Source organism: Equus quagga, unplaced genomic scaffold (genome assembly GCF_021613505.1).
Source record: "Equus quagga isolate Etosha38 unplaced genomic scaffold, UCLA_HA_Equagga_1.0 73442_RagTag, whole genome shotgun sequence".
Classification (NCBI taxonomy): Eukaryota; Metazoa; Chordata; class Mammalia; order Perissodactyla; family Equidae; genus Equus; species Equus quagga.
The window spans coordinates 172760-190879 of NW_025802777.1; the positions used below are offsets into that span (position 1 = coordinate 172760).

General features: G+C 59.8%; 1 protein-coding gene across 2 annotated transcripts; it reads left to right on the plus strand.

The window, feature by feature from the left end:
* Positions 1-630: 630 nt before the first annotated feature.
* On the plus strand, positions 631-13296 carry LOC124234235 (cilia- and flagella-associated protein 410-like). Of its 2 annotated transcripts, none has more exons than XM_046651476.1 (7): positions 631-767; positions 2851-2869; positions 4485-4531; positions 7449-7678; positions 8686-8857; positions 9764-9857; positions 11705-13296. In XM_046651476.1, the coding sequence occupies exons 1-7, from the start codon at positions 691-693 to the stop codon at positions 11870-11872; spliced, it is 807 nt and encodes a 268-aa protein (XP_046507432.1). In that variant the 5' UTR covers positions 631-690; the 3' UTR covers positions 11873-13296. The 2 variants fall into 2 exon arrangements, with proteins under 2 accessions (XP_046507432.1, XP_046507433.1); XM_046651477.1 differs by having other exon boundaries at positions 11741-13296.
* The last annotated feature ends 4824 nt before the right edge of the window (positions 13297-18120 follow it).

Consider the following 18120-nt stretch of genomic DNA (forward strand, 5'->3'; position numbering starts at 1 on the left):
CTCAGAGGAGGCTGCCTGAAGTCTGGTCCCCTCCCCTCTGACAGGTCTGAGAGCCCAGATGTCTGTCTGAACGCAGCCTTTGATTTCTGAGAAGTCTGAACACTCGTGAGGTCTGTTAGCGCCCTCTCGTATCTTTGGCACCTGCCTCCCTTCCTTAAACGCTGAAGGGAGCAAGGAAATCGACCCAGCTCTAGGACTGCCCTGGATTTCCATCTCAACAGTTTAAACCCCGGTGATTCGGGGCAGTTCAGAGACCATCACCTCCATGCTCTGGGCTCCGGGCTGAAGTCTCGGGTCTGGGGGATGCGGGCTGAGGGATGGGGCTCGGATCTGGGGTTGGAGCTGGGGGCCAGCGTTCCGAGCTCGGGGCTCGGGACGGTCTTCAACCGAGTCTCAGCAGAAATGCGTCAGGGATGGACATCCAGGCGCCGCGCATGCGCGGGACCAGGCGCGCGGCCCAGGGGCCCGGCCGCGCGGGCAAGAGCGGAGCCAACACGCGGAGCGGAAGCCCAGGCGGCCCCACTGCGCTCGCGCCGTCCCGCCCCCTCACCGAGTGGCCAATGGGCTCGCAGGATCCGCCCCTGACGACGCGGGCTCCGCCCCTGGAGACGCGCCGCAGCCGTGCAGATATCCTGAGGGGTAGCGGGCGGTTGGCTGCCGGGCAGGGGTTTGGGGTGAGCTGCAGCCGCCATGAAGCTGACGCGGAAGATGGTCCTGTCCCGGGCCAAGGCCTCGGAGCTGCACAGCGTGCGGAAGCTCAACTGCTGGTGAGGGGCCGTCCTGCGCGTCGTCCCCGCTGCCCGGCACCCCCTCCCTGGGGCAGGGACCCCTGTGCCTGACACCTCTTCCCTGGAGCGGGGACCCCCGCCTGACACCCCCTCCCTGGAGCGGGGACCCCCGCCCGACACCCCCTCCCTGGAGCGGGGACCCCCGCCTGACACCCCCTCCCTGGGGCGAGGACCCCTCTGCCTGACACCTCTTCCCAAGAGTGGGGACCCCTGCCTGACACCCCCTCCCTGGAGCGGGGACCCCTCTGCCTGGCACCCTCTCCCTGGAGCGGAGACCCCTCAGCCTGACACCTCTTCCCTGGAGCGAGGGCCCCCGCCTGACACCTCTTCTTTAGGGGGAGGACCCCCTGCCCAGCACCTTCTCCGTGGGACGAAGGCCCCTCTGCCTGACACCTCTTCCCTGGGGTGGAGATCCCCCTTCCCGACACCTCCTCCCTGGGGCAAGGACCCTCCTGCCTTGCACCTCCTCCCTGGGCCGGTGACCTCCCCCCTAGACTTCTAGATAGCCTTAGTAGGGCAGATAGATCCTTCCGTGGATGGGGCTGATTTCTGACATTGCCAGTCATTGGGAGCCAACTCTCCAAATAAGGTGGGAGATCAAGGTGATTAATACTGTCAACTTAAAAAGCAAGTCTGCTTGTTATTTTACTCAAAATGGGTTTATTCAAGAATAGCCAAAAGAATTGCAATTGGTGATGTGCAAGCTATAGTGAACCACAGGCAAATCTGGAAGGAGGGGAGCTGCTTTTATAGAGAAAAAGGGGGAGCGGGAGGGGCTGTTCTAAAGGAAAGTCCACTTGGGGAAGGTAGCAGTTCAGGGCAGCAATGGCTTCTCATTGGCTGAGCTGTGGCATTTCTCATTGGCTGAGCTGTGGCATTTCTCATTGGCTGGGCTGTGGCATTTCTCATTGGCTGGGCTGTGGCATTTCTCATTGGCTGAGCTGTGGCATTTCTCATTGGCTGGGCTGTGGCATTTCTCATTGGCTGGGCTGAGGCATTTCTCATTGGCTGGGCTGAGGCATTTCTCATTGGCTGAGCTGCAGTGTTTCTGATTGGCTGGGCTGTTGCCTGGTGAGGAAAGAAGGCTTCCTTCAGTAGAAAAGTAGCTGTGCTTCCCGTGGAAGGTGCTTCCTGTTTGGTGTAATTGAGGGTGTGTGATGGGTGTGGGAGCTCCCGCTATGGGCCTTCCTGACTCCAACTGAGTTAAGGTGTCTTTTATTAATTTCCACAATACCATTTGTCGGGGAAAGAGAGAGAACTGACTCTAAAGTAATGATTCAGTAATAGGTGCTGTGGGGTCAGTGCAGACTCAAAGGCAGGGTGGCCAGGTCTAGCTGGGCCGAGGAAGGAGCCGAAGTGCTTCCTAAACTCATGAAAGACCTGCCTGCTTCCCTGGGGACTCGGAGTGAGGCTACATGCGCCTGGGGGGGGGGGGGGGGGGACGGGGGGGGGGGAGCCGAGAGCAGACCTTTCTCCTACCAGTGCTGGCCGATTGACTGCAGTGATCTCTGCCTGTTCATTAAGCCTTGCTCTTGCTCTGGCACAGCTGGTATTTTGGCCACAATATCCCCTCATTTGTTTTCAATAAAGCCTTCCTTTGTTCTGCATGGGGCCGTCATGCTTTCTCTAGGCAGGGAGAAACAACCGCCCTATTTCAGGCTTTCTAAAGTGTGTTTCATAAGTTGCATGTTTAGCCTTTCGATTTGGCCTCTTATAAAGACTCCCTTGTTTATTTATATTAGTGACGGAAATTATCCTAATGTGACAGCCTTGAGAATGCGCAGATCTTTGTGTCCTCCAAACGGAGCAACCTCTACGGCTCCTCTGAGAAATAACCCTCCAGCATCACGCATAGATAGTTTTGTTCTAAATCAACCAAGAAGTGTTTGACACTTTCATCAGTAATATGGGCAAGCTTTCTTTTACTTTGTCATTGAAATCATAGACATTGGTCTACAATTAAAGTTTGTAGGCATCTGTCTCTAATTTTTGGAATTTCTGTTTTTAACTTTTTGTATTCAGCTTTAACAAAATTAAAGTATGTGTGTCTTTTCTTCCCCAGGGGCAGCCGCCTCACAGATGTAAGTATTATGTCAATCATCTCCAAATGCTCTCTGATCCCAAAAGTTGTCGCCTCTTCCCCAAGAGAAGTGTTAAACTGACAGAAGGGCACCCATTCAGTTCACCCCCTAATCTGGTACTTTGTAAAGCAGAACCACTAATGAAAAAAATGCTCTCTATGCTCGAGTTTATTCTGAAGTTGCTTTGAACGTTCTCATGTGGATGGAAGGCTCCTGTGTCCTGCAGGTCTCACAGAGGAGAGAGAGGGTCCGAAGGGAGGAATCCCAGGGGGGTTGGTTTACTTTACAGAGAAGTGCACTTGGCTGGGCTCTTTTTCTATAGGTTCCTGGACTTCATGTCACTGAGGAGGGTCCTCACTTCAGCTCCCCTCGCTCAGATCCAGCATCATGCTCCCCCACACCCCCATGGCAGGAACAGATGGGGCCTCGTGGGGGGACAGTGCACAGAACTGAGCTGGGCTGTGGCTCTGGGAATAGATTTCTTTCCTTTTCTCTCTCTCTCACTCCTAGACTCAATGTCGCCAACTTGCACAGACTGTGTGCCAGCTATTTCTTTCTTATTTCCTTTTGTTTTGTAACTTTCACTGCAGCTTTCCTTAAAAACAAAGTTGGAAATGCTGAGCAGCTGGGCTGTCCAGAAAAGCTGATTCCACCTCCTGCCATAGCTGAAGTGCTGCTGACTCAGCAGCAAAAACCCCGAAACCAAAGCACTGGCATAGCACGAAACAGACCCGTTGTGAGTGCGAAGAGTTCTGACCAGACTGAGCTGTTTGAGGTCAGGCGAGGTCCGGGGCCCGTCTGGCTCCAGGCCAGTGTATGGCAGGCCCACAGATATTTGGAGTCTTACAGGATGGATGCCTTTATGGGCCACCCTCATTGCTCTTTCCACTGCATCCACAGTGTTAACGTGATCTGAGATCCGGTTTCAAGCCTGTCTCCCTTTTGGCCCAGCAGTGTTGGCAAGAAGGGGCTTCCATCCTTGCCTTGCACGTCAGGGACAGCAAAGAGGAAGGTTCTCTGTCCAGCGTAGGGGCACTGAGGTCCCCTCACCTGATGTGCTTTGAGGGCATCTGAAATTAGGAATGCCCCGTCTCAACAGCTGGCAGGGTTTGTGGTAACGATGCTGTTTTAAAGTTTTGAAGAGAGCACACCCATTTCTCCTCCTGGTCCAGGGAATGTCTAGGCTGAGAGAGGAGCATGACACAGAGCACAGTGTGCTCTTGCCTATTGTGTGTGAGCCCGGCGAGGTGAGGGGGCTACTCCACCAAGGCCCTTGAAGTGGAGGTGACTCCACCCCCAGCTGGTTTCTCTGTTGGGCTGATAGAAAGCTGACGTCACAGAGCCCGTTCCCAGTGATGTTTGCAATCACGTTCCTTATTTTTTTTTCTGAGGTCACATCGGTTTATAACGTTATATAATTCTCAGGCATATGTCATGTTTTGACTTATATGTATAGACTGCTTCATGTTCACCACCAAAAGTCTAGCTGCTGTCCATCAACACACACACGTGACCCTTTACCCCTCTCGCCGTCCCCACCCTCTGCCCCTCTGGTAGCCACTGAGCTAATCTCTGTCTCCATATGTTTGTTTTCATCAATCCTTTTCCTTCCTAGATCTCCATCTGCCGGGAAATGCCCAGCCTGGAAGTGATCACCCTCAGGTACCTAAACCCCTGCCATCACTCTAAGTCACTGGGGCTTGGAGGAGGAGGACCCTCACATCCCTCCCCAGATCCGCGTGGCGTTCAATAACCTGAAAACTCCCAGGGAAAGTCTGGGGACCGCTTCAGGGCCAAGGCGGCCCAAGGCCAGTGAAGAACCTGGTGCTCCTCGCGCTCTGCCCACCTTTCTGGAGGCACCCTGGGCTCCCGGCTGAGCACGGCCTGCTGCGTCCCTGCCCACCCTCACCAGTCAGTGCGTGCAGCTTCTTAATGATGAGCAGCTGCCCTCACAGTGGCCGCGTGTGCCCCAGCACCCCAGCCTTTTCTGCCCTCCTGGTTCCCTCCCTGCCAGGAGCTCTGCCAGTTTCTGTGCAGCACCTGATCTGTCATTGGGAATAGTTACCTCTTGCAGAGCTATTGGCCTTTTAACAGACTTAGGAAACCTTGAACGAACTCAGTACTGTCACTGGGATTCCAGGCAGCTGGGAACTATTTGGAGGGATGTGGGGAGGGGGGAGCGCCCTCTGCTCCCGACCTCCCTCCTGCCCGTCTGGACCCGGGAGGGAGCCCACACTTGTGGACAGCCACTGCTTGCCAGATGCTGGGGTGGGCGCTTTCTGCAGGTCTCCCCATGTAAAACCATGGCATTTAAACCCTGCAAGGAAGGCAGACTCTCCCTGTTTGGTAGTTCAGAAGGTTCCGGAACTCCTGAGTGTGGCCATCCCAGGCCTTTGATCCCGTGCAGACCCCCGTGACTTACCTTCCTGATCACATGGCCGGCCACCATTTGTCCCTCACCAGCCCCTCAGCTCCTTCTCCTTTGAGCCTTCTGCGGTCACTTTGTGGACCCCCTGTCTGCCCACCTTGTGCTCACAGCACCCCTAGCCCCAGCCTGAGCCCATCCTGTGGGTGCCGTGCCTTCTCATGAGATGAAGGACTGGGCCTGGTGCTGCTCTCCCACCTCGGGCAAGGCTTGGACCTCTGTGCCTCGGTTTCCCTGTCTGTAACACAGAGGTAACACCAGCACCTGCCCCATGGCATGAGGAGTGGCTGCAATCAGGAAGGCGGAGCGTGTGCCAGGTGTGCACATGGCAGCCTGTGCGTCACTTACTCGTCAGGATATCAGTGACGCTGGGACTTGAGCCCGTGTCCCAGAAGCCTGACCTGACAAATGATGGCTTTTCCTTCCCCCAGAACAGCAGGAAACTCGGAGTCAGGGGTGGCTTCAACACCGTCCCTGCCACACACTGTCTGGGCGATTCTGGGCCGCTGAGCTGCAGGTCCTTGTGTACACAGCTCGGAGGAAGGACGGCACACAGGGTTGTTGACCGAGCTCGGGGGCACGGTGTCTGCATGTTGGCTGCCTTGAAACTAGTGGGGCCACGCCTGTGGGAACTCCTGCCTGAACGCAAGGCTGGCAGTCCTTTTGTGGGTGCAGTAATTTCCCTTTGGGCTTGGTGCCTGTGGGTGGGAAGGCTGTCCTAGTCCGTCCCAGCCGCTGTGACAGAATTCCTCGAACAGCAGACGCTCCTTTCTCACGATCTGGGGGCTGGAAGTCTGAGATGAGGGTACCAGCAGTTTCGGTGTCTGGGGAAGGCCCTCTTCCTGATTCACAGGTGGCCGTCTCCTCACTATGTCCTCTGACGGTGGAAAGGCCGGGCAACTCTCTGAGGTCCCTTTTTTAGGGCACTAACCCCATTCATGAGAGCTCTACCCCCATGACCTGCTTGCCTTCTAAAGGCCTTCCTGCCAACACCGCACTGGGGGTTCCGATTCAACATAGGGATCTGGGGAGGACACGAGCATTCAGCCCCTTGCAGAGGCAGTGTCAGCCCCGTGGTCAAGAAGGAGGCCTCCAGGCCAGGCTGCAGGGTCAAATCCTCGCTTTGCACCAACTGCCTGTGCCTGGGCAGCTCCTCGATCTTGAGGATTCCAAAGCCTGAGTTTCGCTCAAGAGCAAGTGGTGTCGACCTTGTACCTAGCTGCTAAGTGAAATAACCCACGTACTGAGCACAGCACTCCACGCCAGTAACTGCGTGAACAAGTGAGTGTTCACTGTGGTGTCCCTGAGGGAAGAATCGTGGCGTCCCTTCAAGGTGCATGCCAAACTCAAATGCAGCCTCCAGGAAAGAATGTTCTAGATAGGTCTAGCACGTTGGGAGGGTCCCACAGAGTAGCCTGGCTCTCAGCTGCCAGCTCTGCAGGGAACAGTGGCGTCCCACAGAGCTGTGGAGGAGGAACGCGCCTGGCCCGTGTGGCACTTTGGCTGGGCACGGCCAGCTGGGGCTCTGCTGCCAAAGGAGGCTACCACCCTGAGCTGGGCGGGTGTGAGCGGCCCGGTCTGTCTGAGAGGGGAGGAGGGTGGGTGTCTGCCCAGGTCAGTTTAGACCCTCAGCTGTCTGCCTCAACCCTGGGTGGTTTTCTGTCTCTGATGTGTGCACAACTCTCTGGAACGAACTTTGAACCCATACGCTTGGTTTCTTTTCTAAACGTGGGCTTCGGGAGTTCGGTGCCCGGTCCGTGTAACGTGGAGCTTGCTTACGCTTGCCGTGGGCTTTTCTGGCACTGCCTGCTCTGGGGCACAGTGCCGGAGCCCTTGGGAGACCTCAGTTTCTTCCCTGGTCCAGGAGAGTGAAACATGCCTTCTCCCAGGAGGACTAAACAGGGCGGGAGGCCAGAACGTTCCCAGCCGAGGGCCTCTCCACCCTGAAGCTCGCTTCTCTGAGCTCTCCGGGGGTCGTCTTGAGCCTGACTCATTGCAGCCGATGTTGACACACGTTTAAGGAGAGGGGTGGAGGGCACAGACCTGGTAGTGTTTGTCTCTACCACATTCACAACTGAGACGAGACGCACAGTGCGGAGGGTGCTGGCGGCGTGGGGGCGTGGGCGGCGCTGCTAACCAGGCGTCTCTGTGCAGTGTCAACGGCGTCTCCACACTGGAGCCCGTGAGCCAGTGCCGGCAGCTGAGCGAGCTCTACCTGCGCAAGAACCGCATCCCCAGCCTGGCCGAGCTCTTCTACCTGAAGGGCCTGCCGCGCCTGCGTGTGCTCTGGCTGGCCGAGAACCCGTGCTGCGGCCCCAACCCACACGTCTACCGCATGACCGTCCTGCGCAACCTGCCGCACCTGCAGAAGCTGGACAACCAGAGTAGGCGTCCCCACAGCTCACGCGACCCGGCTCTCTGCCCTCTGCAAACTGACCCCGCAGACCTCGCGGAGGCAACCCCCCTGTGGTCTCCTCAGGAGCTGTCCCCAGATTTGTGCTGCTTCTTCCAAAGTCACTGTCGTTCGGTGACGGGGCACAGCCCCCCCACCCCTGCACACAGGGCAGCGTCTCTTGGGTGAACCTGACAACTGTTTATCCCTGAAGCTGTTGCTTCTCCTTTTTCCCTGTTAAGTACCCTCCACTCCAGCGCTCATCCACGCACCCTGGGGAGCACACGAGAGTGTCCGGGCGGGCCAAGTGGGATCACTGCTGGTCCACGGGACCCAAGGTGGCAGTGTCCCTGTGCTCCCGCCCCCAGGTCAGGGTGCTCCCTCACTCCTCGCCCTCCCACTGGAGGTATGTGCTCCTCCTGCTGGACATGTGGATGGTCAGTTTTCACCTGTGTCCCCTGCATCACCTTGAGGCGAGCAGCCTGCCATGGGCCGTTTGTGCTCTGGCCTCCGGGAGGTCCAGCCCATTCCAGTCCATCCTCTCCAGCCAGTGAGTGCACTGGTGTTCCCTGTGTGCTGGTTCCTAATCCTTGTCACGTGCACAATTATTTTCTCCTAGGTGAGCAATGTTAAAAATATAAACTTCAGAGAAATTGTCATGTGAGTGAAATGGAATGAATACAGTGTATTCTGTTTCTTTTTAAAATTTGTCTTAATTTAGGGTTTTTTGTGAGTGTTTGCCTTTGGCAAATGCTGAAGTTCAGATTCACAAGCAGTTGCTGACCATCTGCTGTGTCCAGCGAGTGCCGGGGCAGGGGATGTGATGGTGGCGGGACTGTCCCTGCTCTCGGGCTGCAGGCCATCGGATGGACAGACAGATAGATGCCTCTTTTCTAAAGCAGACTGGGCTGATGGCGCAGTGAGGACGGAGCCGCGGTTAGTGGGGCTGGCACGGCTGAGGCCACTCTGATGCTTTTGCCCCCTCTCCTTCACCCGAAGCTGTGACTGAGGAGGAGCTGTCCCGAGCGTTGCTGGAGGGAGAGGAGGTCACGGGCCCCGGCAGAGAGGGCACAGGGAACGGCCAGCCGGAGCTGTCCTACACCCTGAGCACCATGAACGCCACTGCCGAGACACAAGGGGACCCGCTGAGCTACGGCGAGGAGGAGGCCAGGTGCGCCAGCTGGGCCCATCCCAGGTCCTCCCTCGGACTCACCGGGCCTTCCCGTGGGCCACGTCTCTGGGGAGTGAGGGAACTGTTCAGGGTGGTTCTTCCTGGTCTGTGGCTCTCAGTTGCCCCCAACCTCATGTCAGAGGCATGTCCAAGAGGAGGCGCGGGACACAGGAGCTTGTGCGACCCCGCACCCTGCCCTCCGCAGGGAGGGGCCTGGAGGTGGGACGCGGTGGGTGGGTTAGTGGGCAGGAGGGAAAGCTCTGTGGCCGTGGCCACCTGAGCCCTTCAGCCTCGGGGAGCCGGGGAGGGGGCAGTGGGTGGCGTGTGGGCCCCGAGGAAAGGCCCTCCCAACCTGCAGGGCACCTCAGATGCGGCTTGGGTGGCCTCCGAGGGCAGCTCACTGACTGTCACGGTGTTTTGAGCAGAACTGAACAAGGAGGGGTTGTGGAGACCGTGTTCACAGGGGGCCACCAGTCTGCGCGTCCACTTGGCAGATGAAGGGCCCCTTGTTTCCTGCAGTGTGGACGTCCATGGATGCCGCCTCAGTGTGGGGCAGTTGCATCCACCCCCCGTGGCAGGGGCTCTCGCACACGTCTTTTGTGTTTAGTGCCCCCCAGCCCTGGGGGAGCTTGGGGTGCAGAGAGGTTGCCCCCAACAAGATCACAGGGAAATAAGTGCTGCGGCCACGATTCCAACAGTCCTACCCTCTCGCCCAGTGCTCCCACCTCTAGAGCAGTGTCACGTGGTGGGAGTTTCCCTGCGTACTGGGGCAGGGGTCCATTGTCAGGAGTCTCTTAGTCCCATGCTCGGGGGATCTGGGATCACACGCTGCAGACATCAGTGAAGGTGCTGACAGGCCCTGAGTTCCTCAGGCCTCATGCACCATTGTCATCTGCCTCCCACCAGTGGCATCCAGGGGCAGCTCAGCCTGAAGCCCCCTTCCAGGGACCAGCTTCCATCCTTCTCACAGAGGGAGGCCGCGAGCAGTCGCAGGAACAGGGTGAGTGTGATGGAGGCAGCCCTGGCTGGAGGTGGCCATAGCTGCCTCTGCCCACAATGTGGGAACTTTTGGGGCTGGGGGCTGGAGACACCACAGGGACTCACAGAGCCAGGCCCCAGAAGGTGGGAAACCGGCCAGTTTCCAGGTCTGAGCTAATAGGAAGTGACAGAATGGTGGGGGGAGGGCTGCCTGGCATGTGCGGCTGCCCAGCATGCGGGCTGTGCCGAGGGCCAGCTGCATGAAGGGCCCCGTGTCTGTCCTGGGGTTGGATAGGTTGCTATGCAGCACCTGAGGCTGCAGAGGTTTGCAGCTGTGGAGCAGCACCCCACCTGCAGTTAGAGGTGGGCCTCCTTGTCCTGGCCAGGGCAGGGGGTGGGGGAAGCAGGCCATGTCACCATGCAGTGACCAGAAAGCAGGCCACATGGTTCTGGAGGCTTCCCCGTAAGGAATAACAGGTTGTTGACTCAACAAGAAATAGGTCATGTGGGCAGCTGGGTGACATTGTTGGAGACATGGGTCCTCTGCAGGTTCCCGTCTGCCACCTACGTCCCTCTAGCTTGTCCTTGGGCTCATTCCCCTGGTCACAGGGCTGGCTCCTCTGGTCCAGGCTCACACCCAACAGAAGGACAGGGAACATTTCTTCCCATGTGTGTCCTCTTATCGGCAAACAACTGTTTTTTTGCCGTGTGCCCCCCACGCAGGCTTGGTTTTATCAGCTGGAATTGCCCACATCCCTGAACCAGAGGCAGTCATTGGCCCAGAGGACCCAGTCACCATGGCTAGCTTGGCCCATGACCCCCAGCCCCTGCCCCCAGGGTGCCTGGCGGTCTTCAGCCCTGCAGGGCCTAGCTTGGCCTGACCACAGCCGTCAGCGTGCTGTGGTCTCCATGTGGGCTCACATGGGCAGGGCCCCCCAGTCAAAGGGTGAGGGCCGCCTGAAACCGTGGGCTAGGGCTCAGTCATCCACTCAGTGACCAGCTGCAGCGCGTGCAGAGCCTGTGGGCAGTACAGAGATGGATGCACTGGGGCCCAGGCCTTGGAAAGGGCTAGCCCACCCTCCAGGAAAAGTGTCCCTCAGAGCTGCAGACAGATGTGACCGCAGACTGAAGGCCAGTCTAGGGAGCTGTCGCCGGGCCTGTGGCCCATCCTCCCCACCGCAGGTCAGTGTCCCCTCAGGGCTTTCCTCCTCCGAGAGGTGGCCATGTGGTCCATGCACATACTTCCCTGACACGTTGCGGGAGGAGCCCGGATGTAGACCCAGTCCCCAGGAGCAGGCCTGTCCCTGTAGGGCACTGAGGCCGGACACCCCCTCCCCAAGCCTGGGCCTCTGCAGAGCCCAAGGACCGTGGACCAGAGACTGAGACTGCACCCACAAACACGGGCTAGAGACCACCCAGCTGCTGGTGCAGGCGCATGCGCCTCTGGACTCAGAGGAAGGGAGGGCCCTGGCCTCAGAGCAGATCTTCCCACATCGCAGTGCCTCGGGCTCACACCATTTCCCAGGTGTGTGTCTTAGCACGTGTTACTGAGCACCGTCCTGGGCCTCTCAGCCTGCTTTTGATCCCCACTCTCTACTGACCAGCTGTGTGACCCAGGGCCAGTTACTCAGCCTCTCTGGGCCTCAGTGCTGTAAGCGTGAGATGGGTCTGTGTGTGGGAAGTCCCTGCAGGCAGTGAGCCACACCAGTGCCTGGCTGTGGCTTCAGGCTGCCCAAGTCTCCGTCCGTGTGGTCTCTCATTGGTTGCCTGGAAGGCCCGCCCCTCCTGAAGGCCGGTAACCCATGATGTGCACGTGATGCTAGCCAGGGCCCAGTGTGTCACCTCATGGTGTGCCTCCTGGCCTTGCAGGCATGGTGCTTAGCCGGTGACTCTCTGTGCCCCCAGAACAACGTCCTGACCGCCATCCTGCTGCTGCTGCGAGAGCTGGATGCCGAGGGGCTGGAGGCCGTCCACCAGACCGTGGTCAGCCGGCTCCAGGCCCTGCACAAGCAGGAGCTGCAGGAGGACATGGAGTGACTGTCAGTGGGACCCCGAGCGGTCGGGCCCTCCTTGCAAGAGCCCGTGCTGAAGTCCCAAGCACCTGGGAGGTGGGGGTCACTGCCACAGCCGCGGCCTCCGCTGCACCCCGGGCTGAGTCTCAGCCCACAGGGCTGCTTCCTTAGGACACCTCAGCCTGCCCAGGGAAGCTGAGCGGACCGGTGACCCGGCGAAGGCAGGAGGGGTGTTGGGCACTGGCGGGCAGACCCCGTGTCTGTGCCCTCCACCGTGAGGGGCCCTGGCCGCAGCCCAGGCCCAGGCCCAAATGCCCATCAGGAGGGCCTGCCTTGACCCGGCTCTTCCTGAAGGTGGGCATTGCAGGCCTTTCTCCCTAATAAATATTCTTCCTGAATCTAATCTGGAAGCAGACATTTCCTAAATGACAGATGTGGCCTTGACATGCTTTTTAAAGGTAAAAGCTGTGGCTCATGCATGCTTTCCCATGTCAGTTCTTTGACTCGGTCATGGAATAGACCTCTCTTCCCCCCAGAGACTTCCAGAATGATGGCATCCTTAGAGAGACAGGCTGCCCTCGGATTTGCACTGGCAATCGCACAGCCACCTGCCGCCTCGGGACGTTGTGTCTGAATGGCGGGGACTGGGAGGGCCACACCCCCTCTTTTCTTCCTCCCTTTGTAAGTGCCCCCAAGCCATGCCAAGGGTTTGTGCTGACCCTGCAGGAGAGGCCTTGCACAGACAGGCCTGCCCCTTCTGTTTGGGGATCAGGGGCGGCCACAGGTGTAGCAGCCAGGCGGAAAGGGCAGCCTTCTGGAAACCATGTAAAATGTTTTCTTCCTCTGGGAGGAGTCTCAGGCCTTGCGTGATGCACGGGATGTGGGCGGTGACGCCCAGCCTTGGCAGGCCTTACTAGTGCCCCCAAAAGCCGAGGATGCCTCCACGTGGAAGGGGAGGAGTGTGAGCCCCGAGCCATTAGAGAAAAGTCTGTTCCTACTGGAGCCGAAATGACGGGACTGGAGAGGGAGAGAGTGATGTTCTGTCCGCCCCTTGCCGCCTGTTGGGGGGAATGACCACATCCCTGTGCCAGCTGAGGGCGTGTCAGCTGTGTGACAGCCACACAAATCGAAGGGGTGACTTAACCACAAGGCGGGCAAGAAACCAGTGACAGAGCGCCAGTGGCTGGAAGACCACCGCTCTCCTTGAAGGTGAAGCTCCAGTCGAGCTGCAGGCCGTTCCCAGCTCTTGAGGCGAAGCCCAGTTGAGGGCGGGCAGTTCCTCTGTGGGGGGATCTGTAGTTCTTCAGGACCAGGGGGTGAGTGCTGAGCACTGGGAAGCTAGGAGTCACCACGTGGGGGCATCCAGGCGGGGTGGCTGCGGGGCCTGTGTGCTCCTTCTCTTGTAATTATGGGATGTCGGACGCTCTCAATAAAGCGTTGTGTCGGTTAGAACGAGTTGGACGTGGTTATGTTAAATTAAGAATGCTGTCCCTTCCCCTCCCACCAGGGGGGGCTCACGCTGACTTCCCGCTTGCCTCGTCACCTGGTGTGCCTCAGTTGGGACCGTTGAACTGGACCCTGGTCAGGGTGAGCTGCCGCCCTCAGAGCTTTCCGCCAGCTCGCCAGGTCCTGCCCCCAGCCACCTGCTCACTTGGTGCCCTTTTGAAGCCCTCAAGCTGGACCAAGGACAGCACATCCCCCAGCCTCGAACCCACGGCCTCGGGTCTTTAACGGGCGCGTCACAGGCCCCGCTCTGAACTTCTCCCAAGTACCTCTGAAAACAGGGCTTTTGAGCAAAGCCAGTGTTGGCATTACACCATGTGCGTGTGTCCTGTTAGCCCCGTTTATAGGGGAGAGAACTGAGCCCCAGGAGGGCATGTCACCCAGCCAGAAACGCTGGTCAGTGCAGCCAGAGGTGGGCAGACACACTGTGCCTCGCCGTGGAGCTGCTGCCCAGGAACGAGAGTGGCCACTGTGTTGTAGGCACCACCCAGCGGGTCGTCCGGGCCAGCGGCTGATGCGCTGCTGTGCGAGTTCCATCACTACCCAACAGGACAAGCTGAGGGGCTTCCACTCCCAGAACTGAGTCCTGGCCCAACGTGTGATGCTGACTGGGCCAGGCCGAAGCAGAAGCAGAACCAGACCAGGAGGTGGCCGGCGTCCACTCCGAGCCTCCCGTGTGGAGGAGGGTGTCTCCTGCGGCAGGTGGGGCCCTTCATCCCGCAGCACTGCAGCTGGGCCCCGAGGCCCCCACAGCCCGGGAGTTTGCTGAGCTGGGCCCTTGCCCCCGCGCCCCCAACGGGTCGGGAGGTGAGCGCTGAGTTCTGGGAAGACGCGTTCATGGGCCCCTTTGCTCTTGTTGCCTGGGGGCGGTTTTCAGCAGGAGCAGGAGTGGGGAGATCTTCCACATTGTCCTTGAGCCGGGGCTGCCATGTTTGGAGGAGACACTGGTGGCTCTCTTCAATGCGCACCCTCCGGGGAAGCATGCGTGGAGGCCGCTGTCCCCAGAGGGGCCCCTGGCATGCTCACAGCTCCCCCAGGGGTCCTGGAGTCAGAGCAGTTGGGAAATTAGAGAAGGAGCAAGGGGTCTTGGCAGCTGGCGTTCTCAGACAACAGTGATTCTCAAGGGGTGCTATAAATGGTTACATGGGTGCCAGCATTTCTCTGGGAAGCCTGGGGTCCTGAGGGGTCCCCGCCAGGGCGTAGGAACAGCCCGGGTCTGCTGAGCCGCTGCCACCGTGGCGATTGCCGAGTTCTCTCCAACTGAGGGAGAGTCCCAGTCCAGCTAGGAGTGGATGCTCACGGTGGCCGCACTGAGTGAGATATGGAGCTGGACGTCTGCCATCCCAGCAAGGGGAGCTGTGCCTAGTGCTGCCTGCCTGCAGCCTGGTGCTCCAACAGCGCACTCAGCCAGGGCCGGGACCACACAGGCACACAGGGCCCTACGCTCAGTTAACACTCTGCTGTCGCCATCCCGAGAGTCTTCATCACTGTTACGAGGGGCCTGCGTGTTTGTGTGCACCAGGCCGCCAGGATAACGCAGCCGGGCCTGGGCCTGGTCTCAGATGCTCCTGCAGGGCCATCACCCTCCATGTTAGGATGCAATACTGTTTCCGCGTCAAGGTAGAGCTGCCCATCATGGCAGCACGCAACGGAGGCGGGCGCCACGGTCCTTGTGCCATGTGCCCTTGCAGCCAGTGCCCTGCCCTCTCCAGGGCAGCCGGGCAGGGCAGGGCGGGAAGGGACCGGCCTATGAATCTGACCCAGGCTGATGGCGTGCTGTCCGCATCGACCCTTGGCTCAGAACGCCCAGTAGGAAAGCCGGGGCAGTCACTGCACTGTCCCCACAGGCCGACAGGCGGGTCTCCCAACGAGTGAGCACCCCGCTGCACTGTCAGACTGCAGCACACCCGTGTCGGGCCTTGCTTGTCCCCCGGCTGGGCTGTTGGGCACCTGGGACAGTGTCCGGAGGCCTCCCTTCCTGCCCCCAGCCCCGCATTGAGGCCCCCCGGAAAGGTTCCTCCTGAAGTCATGTCTGAGGCACCAGCCTCTGAGGTGACTTTCCAGAAAGGCTCTCCAGCTCCCCGCCAAGCGCCTGCCGCCAGCAGGACTGTAGGAAAATGCTGTATATTAAACCCGCCAGGCACAGGCTTTCTGCTTCGCCAGGTGCGTCTCAGAGATCCATGGCCCCCGTGAGACTGACTCATGGACTTCCCTTCCTGGAAAGCTCACAGAAATATCCATATTTTCCAAGGCCTGGAATTCGTCTTCACAGAGTGAGATGGAATGCAGGAGCCATAGGACAGAGAAACGATGCATTTGAAGTCCCTGCGTCCCCAGCCCGCCCCGGCTGCGTCCCTGTGGGTCTAGGCTCGGGACGGGGCTGAGGGCAGCCTGCCCATGGGGTGCGTCCTCCTGCACACCAGGGACGGTGGCTTCGGGGGAGCGGCCCTCCAGGGCTGCCCTGGGCCTCGGGGGCTGCTGTCAGGGTTGCAAGCTGGCTCTGGGTTCAGGTCTTCCCCACCTGTCCCAGCCGGTGGCCCCAGCCCTGCAGGGGCTGCTTCTTGAGGCCGGTGGTCTTGCCACCTCCACATTCGGGACTGTGTGGACACCTGCCCAGCTCCCCACTGCACAGTGGACCCCACTCAGCCCCTCCCAGGACCCTGCCTGGTCCCAGTTCACCCGGTTCCTGCGCCCCCATCACCCTTCTTTCCCCAGCCATGCTCCCCAGGGCCTGCCATTGTCCCGACACCCCTACCCTGTTCTGAGAACCTGCTGGGCACATGCTTCCCTGCAAGTGAGGCTGGGCTTGTTGTCTGTGGGGGTGGGGTTCTCAGGGGGCTCCAAGTGGGCACGCCCCACATGATCCCCACCTCCAAGAAGAGGGAGGGTCTGTGATATGATGGACAGACTGTACTATATGGCCAAGGTGAAGGGGTTTCACAGAGGTGTGGTTAAGGTCCCTAATCAGCTGATGTTGGATTATCGAAAGGGAGATTGTTTGGGTGGGCCTGGCCTAATCAGTGAGCCTCAGCACAGGCATCACCTGATCAGGCTAAGGAGGGCGTGGGCTCGGGGACCAGCGCAGCAGATGCCCCTGCTTCCTCCTGAGTTCTGCCAACATGCAGCTTGAGAGGACCTGAGTCCCTGTGAGACCACACCCCGCCGAACACCTCCGTCATGGCTATGGCTCAGCAGAGGACCCGTGAGGCCGTGTCACACTCTTGGGCCGTGGAGAGGTCACAGCCGGGGTGTTTGAAGCTGCCATGTTTGTGGTGGTTTCTAGGAAACCGACAGTCTCCTTGTGGGGGCAGGTCCTGCGGGAACTCCAGCCCACAGCTGAGCCCTGCGCCTGCCAGCAGCTCCCTCCTGGGCTGTGCCCGCTGCCGGCCCCTGGGCCACCCCCATGCACGAGCCCCCTGCTGTCCCTTAGGTCTGCATGGTGGGACCCACAGGGGCATTGCCACCACGGAGTCCCTCAACAGAGCGCCTCTCAACCACGTGATGCGTGTCCGGGTTAACATAGTGGTGGAGTCTTCCGCAGGACTTGTCAGAGCCTTTACTGGGGCTCTTTGGCCCATGACTCCTGAGCAGACTCCACACACAGTGTCTCCATTGTCAGACACAGAAGCCAGGGCATTTGGCCCCAGCCTCCTGGGGTCACGTTCAGTGGCGCACACATACACATGTGAGAAATACTGAAGTAAGTTCTCGTGCCTCTCGTGAATCTCGTGCCTGCAAGAGCCGCCCTGCCCTGGGCCCGGGCCTCCTGGAGCAGGCTCTGCTTCCACGATGGCAAGCCCCTCTCCCGTGGGCAGGGCGCAGTGGGGGCACACTTGGTCAGCACCCTGTGTGTGCAGCCCTCACCCCACTGGCAACCACCCGAGCACCTGCGGGGGACACAGGCCCCCCACATGTCAGCTGTCACACGGGCCCCAGAAGCTGTGTCCTCGAGGGTTAGCTGGTGGCATAGCCCGTTGGGTCTGGGGTGCAAGGCCCACTCCCTGACCTGGGACCGGCTCTAGGGCGGCTGGGCCTCTGTTTGGGAAGCCGAGGTGTTGGCTGCGAGGAGGACGAGGGCCTCGCCGGGGAGCAGCAATGAACGGGCTGCACCTGGCCCCGGGGCCCTCTGCAGCTGCCACAGCCTCAGCCTCGGCCTCCCAGGCTGCGGGCCCGGCAGCCAACGGCACCCGCTGATGCCCCTCCAGCCTGGGAGACGGCCTCCTCCTGCGGGGAGGGCGAGTGGCTCCAGGACAGCCAGCGGCAGGCCTGGGAGGACGTGCTGTGGAGGCAGAGGCCAGCAGGGCGCTGGGTCCTGTCGTTGTGGCTGGAACGTCCGCTGAGGGCCTGTTTTACGAGCGTCTCCAGATGCTGCATGTTAAATTTAAGCAAAACCGTTGGGAAAACCTGGAAAATTAGCCTCCCGGCCTCCTCCCGTCCCCCTCCCCAGGCTGGGCATTGGGCGCCCTGGGGCGGCCTCACCCTGATACTGCAGCGGGTCAAGGGGCACAGGGCAAGGGAGAGGCAGCCCTGGGCAGCGCCTAGGCCAGCTTGGCACCTGGGCAGGCAGTGGCTGTGTGGTGAAGAGAGTAGGCACGTGGCTGTACACTGGAGGGTGTCCCTGCCACCAGCCAGGGTCCCCTTCAAGGGGGTCGCCACCTCTGAGCTCCAGCCTCCCCACTCCTGTGCACAGGCACATGCCACACACATGCACACCCGTGTGCAATCACACATGCAGGCACATAATGCACACGCACACACGGCACATAATGC

Coding starts and splice junctions, on each gene's coding strand:
- LOC124234235 (XM_046651476.1), top strand. CDS start 691: ATGAAGCTGACGCGGAAGATGGTCCTGTCCCGGGCCAAGGCCTCGGAG. Junction 4,532..7,448: donor CTGGAAGTGATCACCCTCAG/GTACCTAAACCC, acceptor GTCTCTGTGCAG/TGTCAACGGCGTCTCCACAC. Junction 8,858..9,763: donor TACGGCGAGGAGGAGGCCAG/GTGCGCCAGCTG, acceptor GCCTCCCACCAG/TGGCATCCAGGGGCAGCTCA.